Below are 17902 nucleotides of genomic sequence, written 5' to 3'. Positions count from 1 at the left end.
TTTCTCAATTATTTAACATTGTGCAGGTTTTAAAACATTAAAAGGCAGTATAGAATCCCATAATCTATTCATTTTAAACCAATTATTCCAAAGAGCAGTATGACAAAACAAATCAAATTGGGCAGAAGTTCTGTGGCTGTAGGTCACGCTGTCTTGAGCTGCTGGATATGACTTCTGAAATACAAGCACTTGCTATCTTTTTTTTTTTTTTTTCTTGGAACTATGTAATATCTCATGTAAGAAAATATTAGTAATATCTTTTTCTGACCAAAACAAAAATTAGTGCTTACATGATTTTCTCTAATGGTGCAACTATGAAATATCAGACACACCGAACTCACAGCATTCCTTCCCAGACAGCCAAATAAACATTACATAAACAAATCAAATAGTTCCTGGAATACATACACATCTCAATGACTACAAATGGCAAGGAACAGAAAAAAAGATCTCCTGGTTATAAGCACAAACTTGACTGAGGCTAAGTGTTAACAAGCAAGTCATGACAACATATACCTGTGATGCTGATACAGAAAAAGCTCTCATTTAATCAGAGGTGTGATTATCCATATCCATAATGTTGCTGAAGATTTAGAGCTAAGAGTGAGCCCACAGAACACCAACAGACTGAACAAACACACATTAGGCAAAGAAATACGACAGTCATGCACGTTTTATTAAAAATCTTCATCAAGTTTCTTGCCTCCCCTCCAAAACCCAAGTACTAGAATCTGTACTTGAGCCTACTAATTCAAGACCACGTAGCAGAGAAAATTATTATTTAAGCATTATGATTCACTGAAAGTTGGCTGAACATATGAACAGAATATTTAAACACACACATATATATGACAACTTTGTTTCTCTTACAGACACAGCTTATTCAATATTTCTAGACCTGTAACTCGAAACAAAGGTCTAGTTCTATGAGGATCCCAGGAACAAAGGATTAATTCAACACTTCCAAAATGCTTGCACCTCACATGCCTAAGTCACTCTGCTAACACACAGCAAAACTTAGCTCCAAGAGACCAGTCTTTATTTAAGAAATCTGCATTTTTCTGTTTAACTTCTGTTTCTCAGTGCTCGCAGATGTTTAGAAATGGTCTTAAAATAATTAAGTGCACACAAACACAACTGAAATTAATTTTCGTGAAGTGAGGAATTAATGTAAGTTTGTCGAACAAACACACGTGCTCTTACAAATGAGGCAGAGGCTGAAACAAGCCAAGATCTTATTAAAACCAATATGCCTAAACAGCTCCTATCAACACTGTTTTTTACATATAACAACATTAGATAATAACCAGAAATAAAGCATGTAATGCACATTCTGACTTTGGGATTTGAACTGTTTTTTCTACTTCTTTGCTTGCAGTATTATTTTTCACTATGATGTATTTAAACTTTCATACTTTCAGAATAAATGAAAAGACACTTTATCTCACTGTTCTTCCTCTGGATTTTTTTTCAGCATGCTCCAATTTTCACAAGTGAAAAAAGAAAATGTAAAATTAAAAATATATACTATGCATAGCGACTTTTAAAAAATTATGTTCTTGCAAGTTCTCTTTGAAAAAAAAAAAAACTTGCATAAAACATGCATTTAATTCCAATTTTGCCGTAAGTATGGGCTTGATGTGCCACGTGGTTATTTGTTAAAGGAAGACAGCATGCTTTAAAACACTTGGTTTTGGACAGGTTTAATGATTTCCATAACGTTTCAGAGAACAGAGGAGATTTGTAAAAAGGTTAGATTTGAGCACTAACTCAGCACAACTGCTCAAAGCACAACAGACTACTGAAACGCTTATTTAGTAACCTATTATTATCCAGGGGACTGCAGCAGTTATTTTGTTCAGCCTCCCTTTACAAACATATAATTTTGTTTCAACACCAGACTGAATGGAAAAGAAAGGAAAAAAAAAACAACCTGTGTGTGCAATTTGAGTCATAAATAGAAACCACTGCTAGGTAATTTATGGAGCATACCACCATTATGGAGGAAGTTTAATAGGATACACAATGAGATATAAGTATCTATACTCAGTTTCTCAGCCTGCTGTTCCAGTATTTCATCCTTTCTCCCTTCTTCAGCATCAGACAAATCACTACAAACAGCATGACAAACAAATTACAGGAACAATGAAACTTGCCAATAAGCAGTTTTTACTTTTTCAAACCCAGTTCCCAGATTCGCAATCTCCTCATCAAGATCTTACATAAAGTTAAAGATACCTTAACCTGTCCTTCAGAACACACACCACAGGACAATGTAACTCTGAAGAGTCACTTTTTTTTTTTGTAATTATTCAAATTTAACTCAACAAAAAGCTATAGAAATTAAAAAAAAAAATAAAGCCTATAATACTTCGATTAATTTATTTCAGTAATGAGAAAAAGTATCAAAAGAATCACCATTATTAACACTTTCTATTAACATCTTTCAACTAAGACTACAGTTTTAAGATCAGTAGATCACATTTAGATGGTCTTGCATCACTAAAATATGACACAGGGAACCATGCCCAGAATGCACCGTAGTGATCAGTCAGGTAAATCAGATAATCCACAAAGTTCCCCGCCTAACAAAAATAGTTAAATGGTAGACCAATGCATTTTATGTTCTAAACAGCCCCTATACACTCAAGTAATAGCTAATACTGACCAGCGTTTAATAAAATTCAAAACTGATGAGTCCCCAATTATTCTTTTTTTTAAAGGGAGATCAGCAAAATTCAGCCTTTTTCCTCCCACACTGTTCAGTCCATTTTCAACAGACAGAAAAAGAAAAAAACCTACCAAATTCCACTCCCTGCCCCCCTGGTTAATCTTTTTTTTTTTTTTTTTCCCCCGTATCACACAATTTGACAGAGGAAAAATGTGAGAATGCAAGTGGTGTTGCCTTTTTATTTTTTTAATCCTTAACAAGTATTCCTTTGACACTGATGTATTTGAGGTAGTTTTCAACATAGAGATTAACGGATCTCATTAACTTGCTCATGACTGATGATTCCTAAACTGTTTCAGTCTTTGCATTCAGAGTCTGCTCGATGCTTGTACACATTTTGACAGCTCGTGTCTGTCTCCCAACACCAATTATTCTTCGCTTTCACAAGGTATAAATTCTGGAGCACAATGGTTTTAGTTTGAGTTTCTACAACACAACACAAAACAATTTAAATAACAAATACAGTGCTGGGCAGACAATTAAAAACTATTCCTTAAAATAAAGTAATTAGCCCTATTAATTCCAGTTAACTTTAAAACGTTACCTGTAAAGGGGATGTGTTCATCAACTAGTTCAGCTCAATCTAGGCCACTATGCTTCCTCTGACCTTGGACAGTAAACCAGTGATTTGAAAACAGATGGAAGGGTCCCTCTCTCCATACCTGTCCATTTCTTTGACATCATTTTTATGTACCTTACCCTACATGCCATTGTGACTGGAAATTTTCTCTGCCACAGTGCACTAGAGAAGGTTAATTTTTACTTTTAATTTAACATGGTTTTCTATTTTTATTTTGTAATGTCAAAGGATGGATTTGGACATGGCCAAGGTTTCTTTCCTTCCTCACTTCAGAGTGACTAAGAAGCAAGAAGATACATGGAGCACTGAAGTCCTAGCATCAAACCTAGGCTCAAGTTTTGGATGACAGGGACAGCTTTTAAAGAGATAACAGAGGCAAACCTGACTGCAGGTATCTCCACTGACCAAGTGATCAATTAGTTTAAAACTAAACTCTCAGTAACCCAAGGAAAAGCCTCCCCTTAAAAACTTCCAAACTGCCAAGAAATCACACAGGCGCACACAGAGACATGCACACATTCCTCCAGTCTCCTTTCATGTTTCAGACCAGAGAACCCTGCTCCCTCTTTGGAAGTGATAATTAGAAAACCCACACAGGAGCCAAAAAAGGATTTTAACTATGGAGCAACATAACCATGGTCTGGACACTCAGAGGGCAGGGCCACACTGTATTAGAGAGTGTCCCAAGGTGCGACAGCTTGGCGAGGGACTGGGCGTGTGGGGGAAATCTGATCTCTCGCACCGGTGGTAAGTGCTGTTTGCTCGAATGAAACCTGTGAGTGGTCTGAGAACATTTCCACCTCATCTGGCAGAGACAACCCAGAAGAGGAAGGAGTAAATTCCCATACAGAGGTATTTTTAAAGGTTCCACTTCTTAAACAGGCAGAAAATGATAGCTTGCTCAACCTCAAAGGATTAGATCAGCAGAGCAAAAATTGAGCACAGAAAAAGGCATTTCCATAGCCACGTGTACTCCACTGGCACATATTGACAACTCACAGTCAGTCTCAGCACCTTGCAGAGCATAGCGTCACAGTGGCTGGACAATCCTGGAGTGCTATGTGGAGGGCATAGGATTAGTGATGGTTCAGCAAAAAAACATACACACTAGTATTTACAAGCAGGTATTTCATGGAAGTTAGAAAATCACTTGGGCAACCTAGAAGTTATACTAGCTTTTAGAAGGTGTAACAGCATCAAAATGTATGCGTTCAAAAACAAGACACTGGAAAGGTCCAGCAGGGATGAAACTGGACCTTGGGATACACCGAGTTCTGATACGCTCACTGACTCAGACTTCTCTCCCTTCTGCAGTTTGAGAACTTGCTTCCCTTGGAGAAGACAATGCTGAGGGCTTCACAGACCCGTACTAGATCACTGAATACTTCGAAGCATGAGCTTCAGAAGGAGAAGGAAAAACAGAAATATAGCAAGCCATGAGATTTTTAGGCATCAGTGTAGTGGGATTAAGTCTATATGCAGACACAGGGCTACAAGATCTGTAGGTTAAGGTCTCTGACTCTTTGTACACTGGAAAACCCGGGTCCTACAAAGACTGCAAGACTCCCAAGGTGGATGACATGGTTAAAAAGCAAGGCCACTATCTGCACAAGTGCTCTCATTGTTATTACTATTGGTGGATGCGTACAACAATTACATAGGCATTTTTCACCAACATATTTAAGCACAGACTTATAGCAACAGAGAATGCAATCCATAAATTGTACTTTCTACCTCCCCAGAGCTGAAACAAGCTAAAAAGACCCTCCTACATCCTAAAATTGGACACATCTGTTCTTGCATCCCCTAGGAATACAAATAAATAATCTGAAAAGCCTTTCCACAGCTACGGTCTCTCTGTAAGTCTTAATAAAGTGTTAGACAATGTTAGTTACCAGTCTCCACCTAGTGGTGAAAGGATCTTCTGCATTACCACTGGGAGACTGCTTTGAGGATCAGCATGGCATCCCAGGTTATGTGTTAGAATAGTATGTGGATTAAAAAAAAAAAAAGAAGAAGAAAAAAAAGCTGCAATTAACTTTATTTCAATAATCTCAAAAAAACAGTGTGCATGAACACTGCTGTATTGCACTGCTGATTGCCAAGCACATGGAAACACCAACTGTGTCCTGCTCAGAAATAAGTAGCTGAAAATAAAAACAGCTCCACACCTTAACTTTTAAATCCCACTTTCCCTTTATACAGTTGTTGAGATCAACCTCTGCCAAAGTTTAAAAAAAAGTACTTAAAATTAAGTCTTCTCAATTTTCTCCACACTGTGTAACATCATGTTTCGGTAACTGTTGTTTTCAGAACTCCAATCTGACACACTCCTGGAATTACCAGAGCATCCCTCAAAATTTTTGCAGGCTTTTGTAAAAATGCAAAAAAATTGTAAAAAATGTAAAAAAAAAAAAAAAAATGTAAAAATTAAAAAAATTTTTGCCTCTGCATACAAACACTGAACAGGTAACTGCAAATTCTGGGTCCGGGAACACTTCTCAGCTCTGAGGTCAGGGTCCATGCCCCATTCTTAATGCACTTTGGTCTCAATTAGAGGAAAGGATATGGATTAGAGGAAGCTGTCAACATCAGCAGATTTACTCAAAATTTTTTGTTTGTTGGTAATGTACATACCATCCAAAAAATACAGTGTCTGCATTAAAACCTGCAACATCTAACCAAAATCAAATTAGCCTGCAAATATTCTTTATTGAATAAACTCTGCAGAAGAAGACTCACAGCCAGTGAGCACAGCAATGGCACCATCCATTTTGTCATCCGCAGATGAAAAGAGAAGCCATCACACCATCTGCACAATGCAATTAAGTAAAAACCAGGTATTTTTGTGCACTTATACGTTGATGAATTTGGGATTTTAAGTCAATCAAAAATACCATTAAGTAATTATTTGTGTATGAGTATTTCTTCTAGTTAATGCATATGAAATCATCAAATTTTAACAATTAAAAAACAGGAAAAAAATCTGGAAGTTCAGAGCTACATCACAGGGCCTAAACAAAAGACTCAATTCTCACTTACACTGCAAACAGTTCACAGAACTCTAGAGGAAAGTATTACTGAATGGGAACAGAAAGCTACAGCTGAAGTGCACAACTATTTTCTTCTAGCAGTTATAGCCTGCAATATTACTTGTATTGCTTCCATGTTACCAACCTACTACCAATTGTTTTCATTTCCCAAACATCCCCAGCTATTCTGAAGACTGTTTTTCAGCCTGCGCTTGTGGACTGGAGAGCACTGCAGTTAGACATGTCTAGACTCTGCCTGTTGATAGCTTTCTTGAGTGATACCTGCAGTGGTTTGCTCCTTCTGATAGCATAAATACACCTTCTTGTCGTCTGCTGTAAAACACCCCAAAATCAGTTTATGTGCTTGAAAGGTAACATTTTCCAAAACTTGTTCACAGCTCAATGAACAGGTGATGAGCATTTCCATTTATTTTTGCTAGCAGTGGTATTTAAGAGAGTCAGGCAGCAACACAATACTCGAGTCTGCCAATTTGTGAACAGCGTTTTCCTTTTGGATATAGGATTTCTTGAGCACTGAAATAAATAACATTCTAATGAGATACACAAGGTAACCTCTGTAAGCACAACTGTCAGAAGACAGGCTACAGAGGACAAGATCCAAACGGTAGTACAACATAATGCCAAGACAGAAAAAGGAACCATAGCTACTTGCCAGTAACCAGTAAGACAATGACTTTTCCAGCATCTTTCCTATCAGGCATCTCCTCACAGTGAAGGCCAGGCCGTAACAATTAGGTGGACATTCCCTCAGTCACTTTTCTTGATGATATTAAACATATTTTTTGTTTTACAGAACCAACAAGCACTTCAAGAAAGCAGGTGGAGGAATGACACACAAGGTCTTGGGTTTTAAAAACACAGCTTCCTCAACAGGCTTCTGATTTCTTCAGCAGTAAAATGCAGCCTGCTACCCAGGACAGGCATCCTGGAAGTTAACAGTTGGAACAAAAGTAACTTAAATAGACAACATACAAAGAGCTAAAAATGCCTGTAATTTAACAACTAACACATCAGTGTGTCACTGTGGTTGGCTACTAAAGTCAGTATCAGTCATGTCTGAACTTCTGCCCACAGTCTAACCCAGTCTAGCCCAGCCACGGCTGCACCAGTCCCAACCTCTACTGGTTTCAGCTTGATGCAGAAAAAACACCTCCATGGTCCCTGGCTGCAGCATGGCCATCACTCCAGCATAAGCTTCCTCCAGGAGTCCTTCTGCAAAATCTGACAGATAGCAGTCCACAGACACCCATTTTCATATCCACTACTAAAGACATATGTATAAAGAAATACACAGTTTCACTGTATATGTCACAGGTAGCAACACTGCACCAGAAGTGCTTGGTCTGTCTAAAAGATGTAGTCTCTTTTCAATGCCAACACCTGTCCAGAGTATTTCCACTATTAACAGAATAAAAAAGCCATTAAGATTTACGGCATGATAGGACTGTTTTAGCTGTATCTCAATACAACCACAAGATAATTTACCTTGCCCACAAAACCACTGCATTTCAAAATTAAGCACCACGGTAAAGTTGCCAAAAGAACACCCCTCTTTCTGTAACTCAAATTTCTCAAGAACCCATCCAATTTAAGAGCAAACCAATTCCTTTGCACACCTCCGAAAGCTAGCTCTGACTGGAATATTAAATGAGTGTTCGAATGCATAATTTTAGCAGAGTTATTTCAGAGCTTAACGAGATATTTCAAAATGCTGCACTTAGATGCTACACGCATCAGAAGACTAGTTAAAGTATGGGCATGACACAAAAGAAATACGGCTTCAGAGGCATTTCAGTCATCCGTCTGCTGGGTCTTGTCATGTTTCTGTACAATTGCTCACAGCTTTGTGGCACTCTATATTCAGAATTACATATAGAAAATATCTTCAGAGGAAAGCTTTACCACAATTACATTATACCTGAGGTGGCTATACTATAGCAAGTATAAGTTTTAAATTATATTTAAATGGAATTGGACTAGAAACTTGATACACAAAAAAAACTTTGAACTGTATAAAACATTTCATAAAACACCAACCATTGTAACAAGTGGATTAAAACAAAATCTGCTTCCCAGAAGTCAAATCAGTGATTTGCATTAGAAGTGGATAGAAAGCAAGAAGAGAGTATTTACTCCCAACTGACTCATCTTCTCATCCCATTGTACCTATGGGAAATCCTTACACCTTTATGAATGACACAGATTTTCATGTCTTACACTATACTACTGAAGATACTAGCTTAAAAACCATATCTATCTTTATGAAGTACACGTGTTCTGCTTTTCTGAGAACTGCTTACAACTAAAGTATCAGCCTTGCTGATTCTTGAAATTATGTTTTTAAGTTCAAAGACTTTACAATTTCAGTTGAAAATGAAAAAAGAAAGGTTAGTTTGGAAAGCCCCCATGCAAAAATCCCAAACGAATTATTAAAAAGAAAAAAAACAGCTTCCTATTAGATTTTAAGTTAGCTTTTTTCTTTTTCTTTTTTTAAAGTACCTGATTGCAATACATATACAGCAATACTTTACATTCAGATATCATACCTGTGTGAAATATTTTCCATCTTGCTTCAGGACCTTCATTGAGAGGTCAAGAATCAACCGCAAGAATTCCCACGTGGAATCTGCGTATAGAGTATGATTAAAAAACATCACTGGCTTGTTTACTGTTATGCAGTCAAGATTTGCAACATGTCCACCATTTCAATAGAGTAGCTACCCTACAGTTTTAAAAAACATAGAAAAAAACACCACAAAAAGGAAAACAATCAAACCCCACCCCATACACAATGGTAGTGATGGTGGAATCAAGTATTCTCTAGTTTTCTTGAGAATAATTTCCCTAAATTTTGTTTTGTTTTAATTAAAATTTTAATTAACTTGGAGGGTTGGGGAGGATGGGCTACTGGAATGTAAACTCCCCAAGAGTTACACAAGTTCATGTAAGTGCACAGTTTAAAAGCATTCTATGCTATTGTTAATTTTTTCTAATACTTAAGAAAAAATTCAAAAGGAACAAATGTGTTATTGTCGTTCACTGCTCCTCAGATTACTATTAAGAAAGACAAGAATCAAGGTACTTTTTATGCAAATTGCCAATTATTATGCAGTAGGAAAATGGAGAAAATATTCAGAAGTTTAGGAAGATAAATTAGAAAATTAACCTTCTTCTGGAGATGTGGAGATTGGAACAGCTGTCAGATCATTGATTACATAATCAAACATCCTTCCTTCTTTGGCATACCTCTTCAGTACAGGAATACAGTCTTCAATTAGAACCTAAAAGAATGAAGTATTGTATTTAGTCCTCAAAATACCCTAGAACTGACCAGGTAAAAGGAACAAACACGGATTCACATGGACCAAGCAGGGAAAAAAAAAGAAGTACAATATGAAACATGGATTTAACTTCAGGCTCCATTTTCAACTTTTCACATCATATAAAGAAAACAAACAGCTGCAGGAATTGTGAGAAGTGCAATGCACCACAGGACTGAATTTCCTAGCTCTGACTATTGGGTGACCACTGTTCTGACAGTGACATTTCAGTCTCCCAACACACCAGTAAAATGAGGTATTTGTATGAAGGGCCACTGACTCATGCAAAGTAGCATGTGAGTTCTCTGTTAACTTTCTACAAGCATTTTTAAACTCACACCTGTAAACTAGTATTTACAAAAACTTCAAGGCACAGTGATGAAAATGGAAAAGGGCTACCAATAAACATGTCAGATCACACCTGGGCCAGTTTGAAAGCTCTGTGAGATCTTACACGTAAAATCCTTAACCACAGGGCTGCATGCATTTATCTATTTATTAGTACACTAGGAATGTAATGGTAATAAATTTTGTCTGCAAATTAAAAACAGTGTTTAAAAAATGTATTACCAATTCAGATATTCTCAGTAGCGGCAGGAAACCTAACAATACACATTTCTTCTCCTTTTTATCAATTTAAAGAATTTATGTTTAACACTGCATCCTTACCGTTATTTCCTCTTCATTTGTTAAGTTATGGCAACAAATATTCTCATATTTCATATTCCTTAAGGGATATAAATAATTATTTTACAAGTGGAAACTTAAAAGTATTTTGAAGCTAATGTATACTTCCAAAACAAACCCCACTGACAGCAACTAAAGTTTAGAAATATCATTACAAATGGAAACAAATCCTTCCCAAAATTAAGAAAAAAAATCAAAAGGCTTCTCCTCAAAAAAAACTTTCCCACACCAAACTTCCAACCTAGAGGCAATTACATTTGAAGTATTATTTTTGATGAAAGCAAAGTAAAAATTACCTGATAGCATTCTCCTTTCAGATTGTCTAAGACATCTCCGCATGTTTTACGCATGTATTTTTTACACCCGTCAATCACCATTTGGTCAATGTTTGAAGACAGTTAAGGCATTCTACATTCCAGAAATAACACAGGTAACTGTTCCCTTTTCTTCAGAAAGAAATTCTCAAAAAGGTGAAATTTACAAAGGGATAATAATATGTAAATTTTAGCTACACATCACAGTAGCCAAACTTAGTTATTTGTCCCCAGTTCAGTTAGAGGTTCAAGATGTGTGTGTTTGTTTTTTTTTTTAAACAATTTCTGGCATTGTGGGTTACTATTACTGTTCATGTTTGAAATTTGAACAATAGGATAGCATATTAAAAAACAAAAACAAAACAACAAAAAAACATAAAGCTAAAGTAGATAAGGACTACATTTTCAAAACCACCATTTTTGTTTCTAGCAAGGGGCGCCCAAAAACTAGGATGATCAACATTTCAAATGGCTAACAGTGGTTTATGTTACAAACTATTTCAACTACAGAATGTTAAATACCTGATTTATATCAGTATTTGTAAGATAGGGAAAGAGTTGGTCATACTGCCAACAGTACAATTCACCAAGCAATGACATTCCTATTGTTAATTTACTTTGCTTCTAAGAATTTTTTTAATAAAAAAAAAAATAAGAGAAAAAAAATACACAAAGGAAAAGCCAGTGACTTGATGGACTCATCTTCTGTGGTAACAAAACATCACAGACAGATGAGAAAAGTGTTCCCTCGCAGTCCTGTGTAAAGTGCTACACAATAATTATTGTATTGGTTGGGAAGTTGAAAGCACACGACAGATGCAAAAAGATGTAGTCATTGGCTTATCCAAGCACACAAAATATAAATTTCAATGTAAACCCTATCTCCTCATGCAAATTAGAGCCTGATAGTTGTGCTTAACACTACGACGTCAGAGGAAATGCAGAATGCACAATGTTGAAATGAACAATCAGTCATTTGTCAAAGGATATCTCTACCATAGTAACCATCTTTGGCTTCAGTTTGACTATCTCATATAGTATACCCCCATCACCACCTCCTAGGATTAGCACTTCTTTGCCAGCATAGTTTTCCTTTCCACTGCCCATTATGGCTTGGGTATATGCCAGGTCACTCTCTGCCAGATCTGAATGGAAGAAAGAGAAAGAGAAAAAGAGTTGGACAAAAACATCTTTAATTATTCTCATTAATCCACAGGTGATATCATACAGACCAAGAGCATCTACACAAACAACCCAGCTCTCTGAGACACAGGTCAGGTACTAAGGAGGCCTGTGATTTACCAGAGCTAATGAAAGCATCCCATACAGGATTTCTGCAGTTCTCAGTGAAAACCCAACAACGGCTACATCCGCATTAGCACATACTATGTGCCAAGAGAAGCACATTTGCAGAGTAGAACAGTTGGTACTTAAGACTTGATGTCCACGCTTGGCACACTTCCATGAATTTTTACGTCAGAGTAGTGTAGCAAAGGACAATCAGGAGACTTTTGGAAGCACACTCTGGACCCCAACTAGCACCAACCTAGATGCACCCCTGTGGCTCCCTGCACAGAAGCATAAGCATGACCATTAATACCTAACTGCTGAAGGGCCCCGAAGCATGACTTCTGATGACTTGTTTGCCATTAGCTTCAAACCAGGCAATAACTTTCTTCAGCTGTAATAACAGATCTGAGCTACAAAGCAATGATGTGCTGCTGCGCAAAACATACCCTAATATTATGCCTGCCAATCAGCACTTAATTGCACGGTAAAAGAATAACATAGAGCAATATTTTCAAATCCTGTGGAAGGTAAATAAGTAATGGCGTACATCCCTTTTTATGAGGCATGCTGTGACAGTGTTCAAACAAAACCTCATTTCCATATGAAGCTCAGATGAAAATTTCTGGCCAGAAGTATTGGATACCTAATTTGGCAATTCAGATACAATACTAACTGAATTAGAGAATACTTTGCTGATGACTTAAGTATTAACACTCACAGCTGCCATCTGCACAGAATTCCGTAAGTCCCCTTGACAGCTGCAGAAAGCTAAATTGAATGCTTAGAGGTATTTCTGGTGATTTCAAAAAGCTACAGGCAAAATTCTTAATTACTCTGCTATTAGCCTCAAATTAGCTATCCTAACCTCAGACAGGAACAACCCCATCTACTTCAGTCAGTACTTTTCAACATAAATATTAAGGGGCTTTACAAAACATACTCCTTTATATCTAGGTTTTCTAGTAAATAGCATCCTTACACAGTTTACAAGAACAGTAACATATGTTCTCCAAGGTTCACCTTCAATCATACATAGGTCAGCAGAGTACTACACATAAAGAACCACCCATAAAGGTTGGGTCACCTTTTATTATTAACTGAGAGTTCAACTGAGTATTTTGGAGAAGAAAGAGGCAGAAGAAGTTCAACAACATAGCAGCTAAATGAGTTAAGATACAGCTGTTATGGCTGATTTCACTGAGGAGGTAATTCCATCATCACAGATAGAGAAGAGAGCAGCAGGATTATCCCCACCACCACCACCAGTTTCCACTTCTGGATGCTGCTTGAGAATTCCACTGTGTTTTGAAGACTGATAATGTAGTTTGGTTTATTGTCAAAGAGAGGTTGCTCAAGAGGCTGCTCTTGCAACAGACAGGTAAAAGATCAAATGAATGAAGGGGTTAGCAAGCTGTGGTAGAGAACACACTAACTTTAATTCTCCTGTACTACTTTCCAGAGCAAGAAAGAAACTTTGGAAAAAGAAAAAAAAATCTTGTTTGTACTCTGGATTTTACGTCTGGTCAGCATTTCTGATTTAAATGCAGAGATGTACATGCATATATGGAGCTTCATATATCATTACCATGACCCTTAGTAATCTGTTAAAACTGTGACAAAGCAACAGAGAAAACATTTCTGATTAGTTCACGCCAAAGATCCTCCAGTGAGACAGTACTTACTAACATCCCCACTGAGGATAAGAATATTCCCAAACTGTTTTGAATGTAGAATCTTAATATTCTGAAAAGGTGAATCTTCATCATAAACAACTTCATCTATGTCATACTCCACCAAGCGTCCATCAGCTGTGGGCCAATACCTATCAATGGCGCCTCCTCTCAAAATGGCTGGCAATCTGGAAAAAAATAAGAAGAGGAATTACCAAACATTTGATAAAGTTTATTTTTTCTATTTCTTGTTAACAACCTGTCGACTATGCTTAATAAATAGAAAGTATTTACAAGAGTAAATGAGGATTTATAAGATCAAATGCTCAAGGAATTTAAGAAACCTATGAGACGTTGAATATACATAACTTGCTAATGCACCGATGAAATATCAGTGGTCATTCTTTATGTACAACAAAGTTCACAATGTGCATATGAGCGTACCTCTACCCTAAGAGAAGGGATTTACTTAACACAGTAGTTTCTGCAGAATAATTAGTTCACGACTAGTAATTGACACAATACAAAAATTGTTTTTATGACAAAAAACAATGACAAAACATCTTCCCACCTTCTGTTCAGCTAAGAATGCTATTTCTTTGAAATTAGTGTCTCACCCTTCTAAAGTTGTACTGAGAGATATTTTAAACACATATGCATACACAGAAGTGAACTACTACAGTGCTTCAAACTGAGCCAAGTTTGCAGTGTTTAAGCACAATCCTTGATATCCACATATTGTAAAATCTCAACTGATAGCTTGCAATACTTTTTTAATGTGGTTTAAGCACCTGGGCAAGCAGGCTGTTTTGTTTTTTCTTTTTAATTCCAATACAAGTATGATTCAAATCAGTATTACACCTGAAAAGACAAAATATACTTGAAATGCAAGCGACTGACCAAACTGATTGAATTCCATTTTATGCAAAACATGCAGGCATGCAGTTCATCAAATTTCCCGTACATACACTCCAGAAATTTAGTTTTTTTTTCAGGTGAGGGTGCAGGAGAAAACCAGACAGACAAGCTTCCTGCAAATTCACTAGTGACTATCTATGAACTTATCAGAAATATTTTGTACCCTCACTGAACCACACGATGGCAGCACATGCTGACAACAAGAGCTTCTATTCACAAGGTCAAGGAAAAAGGCAGAAATGATTTGCAGCAGCAGTAATTCCGATAGAGCTGATGTGTGAAGCAAACACCAGAAGGATGCAAAGCAAATTTAAAAAAAGTTGAGGCATGTGTTACAAGATCCATACCATATCCATTGTTCTAAGAGGTTCATCTTCCTATACTAAGGTAACCACATGAATCTAGATCACCTCAGACTTTTTCCTGACCCATGCTTAACAAGTTCCTATCACAGGGATTCCACAAACTCTCAACATAATATTGCAGCATTAAAATGCCCTCCAAGAAAGCGTTTCCTTCATACACACATACACAAAATGATCTGTATTTGCACACTGTACTCCAGGTAAGGCTTTACCAGGACAAAGTAAAGCAAAACAACTAACTACCTCTCTGTTTTACACACAATGCAAAATACAATATGCAATGTATAGCAACACTTTCAAATCACTATCACTTTAAATGTAGTCTCCTATAACCTTCAGAGTCTTCTGCTGCAGCACTGCTTAGTTGTTTTCCCATTTTGTAGTTTGCTTCTTGTCTTTAAGGTATATCTTGTTGATTTTACACTGCTGCATCACCTAGTGAAGTTCATGTCCACAGCAAATGCTCCCTCTGCTCCAAGGTGCTAGTCACTGTGAAGACACTTAAGTGAGCTGTGCCCTTTCCAGACCCCCGGGGAACAACTGGTGTGAATGTTTTCTCCGCACTAGTCAAAAACCCACTGTTAACAATCCCCCCAGTTTGACATATAATCTTGTATTTAAGTAAACCAAACTGAGGGAAGATTTGCAAAGCACAACATGTTATTATCTTCTTTCAGTGACACATAAAAAAAATTGCTACAAAGCATTTCGATCTTCTTGGAGGGCCACAAGCACACACACACATTCCCACTGGGGCTTTGGCTGCCCATACTCAAGGCCAGCTCTGTGGGGTTATGCTGGCTAACCCTGCTCTGGCTGCTGGAACAGACCCGTGTGTGACAGAGCTGCAGGAGGGCCTCCTCCACATGCCAGGGGCTTGCACCTCAGCTCTGGCCCTGGCCCTTGCCTGAGCTGGGTTGCAGCTAGGCCTGGGCCTGGCCGTGTCTTTTGCCATTCCTGACACACAGCTTGGCCACGGGGCTGCCTCAGCACCCTGGCCCTGCCTGGCAGCCACAGTGCTGTGGCTGGCCCTGGCCATCACCTGCCCTGCTTGGCCCGTTCAGTAGCTGTGGGACAGGGCCTGGTAAGGTCCATGCCCTGGCCTGTCCTGCTACCACCCTCGGCTCCCCAGCTCTTGCCTTCTGTCTGCCTTTTCTCACACCGCTTCATGAAACTGTTGCAGAAAATAGTAAAAAGAAATAATCCTTGCCCAAAGTAACAACACTGAAGATCAAGCTGAACATAATGAGAAACTTCACAGCATCTTCAATAAACCAATTTTAAAATATTAGGAGAAAAAATACGCAAAAATTCTTATTTCAGGCTCCTTATTCACAGCTGTATAGCAAATTATACAGTATAATTTGTTTATTATCTTTAGCAACTAAGCAACCAAGAGACACATATGGAAATATATGCGTGAACTTACCGTTTTACCCTTTTTATGTTGCCATGAAATAATTCTTTCATTCTTTCTTCTACTTTGTCTAGAAGCTGAAAAAATAGCAAATGAGAGGTGGAATTTATAGAAGTGATCACCTGATGTAAAACATCTGTTAAATTAGACTAGTTGGAAGGCAATAAAAAGTAGCACCTGCAGTGAAAGATTTTGCAATATAACATGAAGTCCATGAATAATTAGCCTTAGCTAATTGCCTTAGCTTCATTACTAGCAAGAATGTGCATACCGTAGCAGCTGTCATCATTATATTCTCCAGGTTATTGTCCTCCAGGTTAACAGCCAGACCTTTAAGCTGCAACCCAAAGGGGGAGCACAAGAATCCTGGAAGGTTTCATTATCCCCAAATATCTCAGCTCTGAAGCTTTCATGTTGGATGAGAAGAAATTATTTCTCCATGAGGAAGAAGTTTTAAAATAAAGGCTCACCATTTCCCACATTAGAGAAGAAAATCCTACGCTAGTACACCAGGTTGTGGGTTAAGCATCCCTTCTCTCTCACTGCCCTGAGTATAGGAAGGGAACTGAGCCCTAACTGAGGCTGTTAGGGCTTTACAACTTTTACAGCAAAGAATTTGAGACTCGGGACATGCACATCTGCGCATATTCATATAGCACTACTATTCCTTGTCTGTAAGCACTAGGTTTGAACAAGCTTAGATATTTTAAAACATTTTATGAAAATATAGATTAGATCTATTCATCTAGATATAGATTTTGATAGACCTGGAAAAAAGAAGTGACTGCCTATGCAGTTTGGTAAACACAGTAAGGTTCATACCCGATCGGTTTCCTCTTTTCCTTTTGTTTGATCATTGTAGCTCTGCAGATCCACCAACACTAATCCATGAGGGTAAATTCTCAAATTGGCAAAACTACAAGACAAGGAGAGACAATGATGATGATTTTGTTTACTAACAAAAATGAGAGAGAGCAAAGAAAGTTTGAAATGACTTGTATTAAATTAAGAATGACCATTTCTTTTTCCAGCAGTCTGTCAGCTGTTGATAGTTCCAGCTCCGTTCTTCCTCTAGAAGTCACTAAGCAATAAATTGAAAGTTTCAAGGGCATGCCAGTTACTACATAACTAAGCAGCAGGCAGCAAGTTAATGAACATGGTGTTTAAACCAGAACAGCCACTGCATGAGGGGGAAGTACACTGACTACTGCTCTCAGCTCTTTGAGTAAGGCCTGCTTGGGCAAGTGGGGCTTTCTTTAAAACTGAAAACAAAGCTCAAGAAAACAACTAGGAATGTTCCCTCCCCTCTATCTCCCTTCTCGTTTTTTGGTGTCTTTTTTCAAAACGTATAGCAATTGTTCACAGAGACAGTGTTGACGTTCAAAGCTGAATAAAAATATACACACCAGAAACAATAAACCTCCTGAAGCAAGCATGGCTTCGACTGACAAATTGCAGCAGCAAATCCTCATTGATGAGTGCAGATGCAAGCATAGACAACACTAGTGCTGTACGCTCTGTTTCTTACAGCAACCAAGAACTTGGAAGACCTTCTGG

The 17902-nt window shown here is 37.8% G+C and overlaps 1 protein-coding gene across 2 annotated transcripts in view; it reads right to left on the bottom strand.

The window, feature by feature from the left end:
* Positions 1-17902, bottom strand: part of SMS (spermine synthase) — a 45086-nt gene that overhangs the window by 4276 nt on the left and 22908 nt on the right. For both annotated transcript variants that reach the window (XM_084305899.1, XM_084305898.1), the window contains 7 exons: positions 17168-17261; positions 16358-16422; positions 13658-13833; positions 11676-11830; positions 10668-10757; positions 9531-9645; positions 8911-8990 (listed from right to left, as the gene is read on the bottom strand). In XM_084305899.1, the coding sequence (XP_084162025.1) occupies positions 8911-8990; positions 9531-9645; positions 10668-10757; positions 11676-11830; positions 13658-13833; positions 16358-16422; positions 17168-17261 (775 nt within the window). The remainder of the gene's footprint in view (positions 1-8910; positions 8991-9530; positions 9646-10667; positions 10758-11675; positions 11831-13657; positions 13834-16357; positions 16423-17167; positions 17262-17902) is intronic.

This window comes from Netta rufina (assembly GCF_964035555.1).
Source record: "Netta rufina genome assembly, chromosome: 1".
Lineage (NCBI taxonomy): Eukaryota > Metazoa > Chordata > Aves > Anseriformes > Anatidae > Netta > Netta rufina.
Note: the sequence above shows the minus strand (reverse complement) of the source record. Positions and strands in the feature narration are given on the sequence as shown.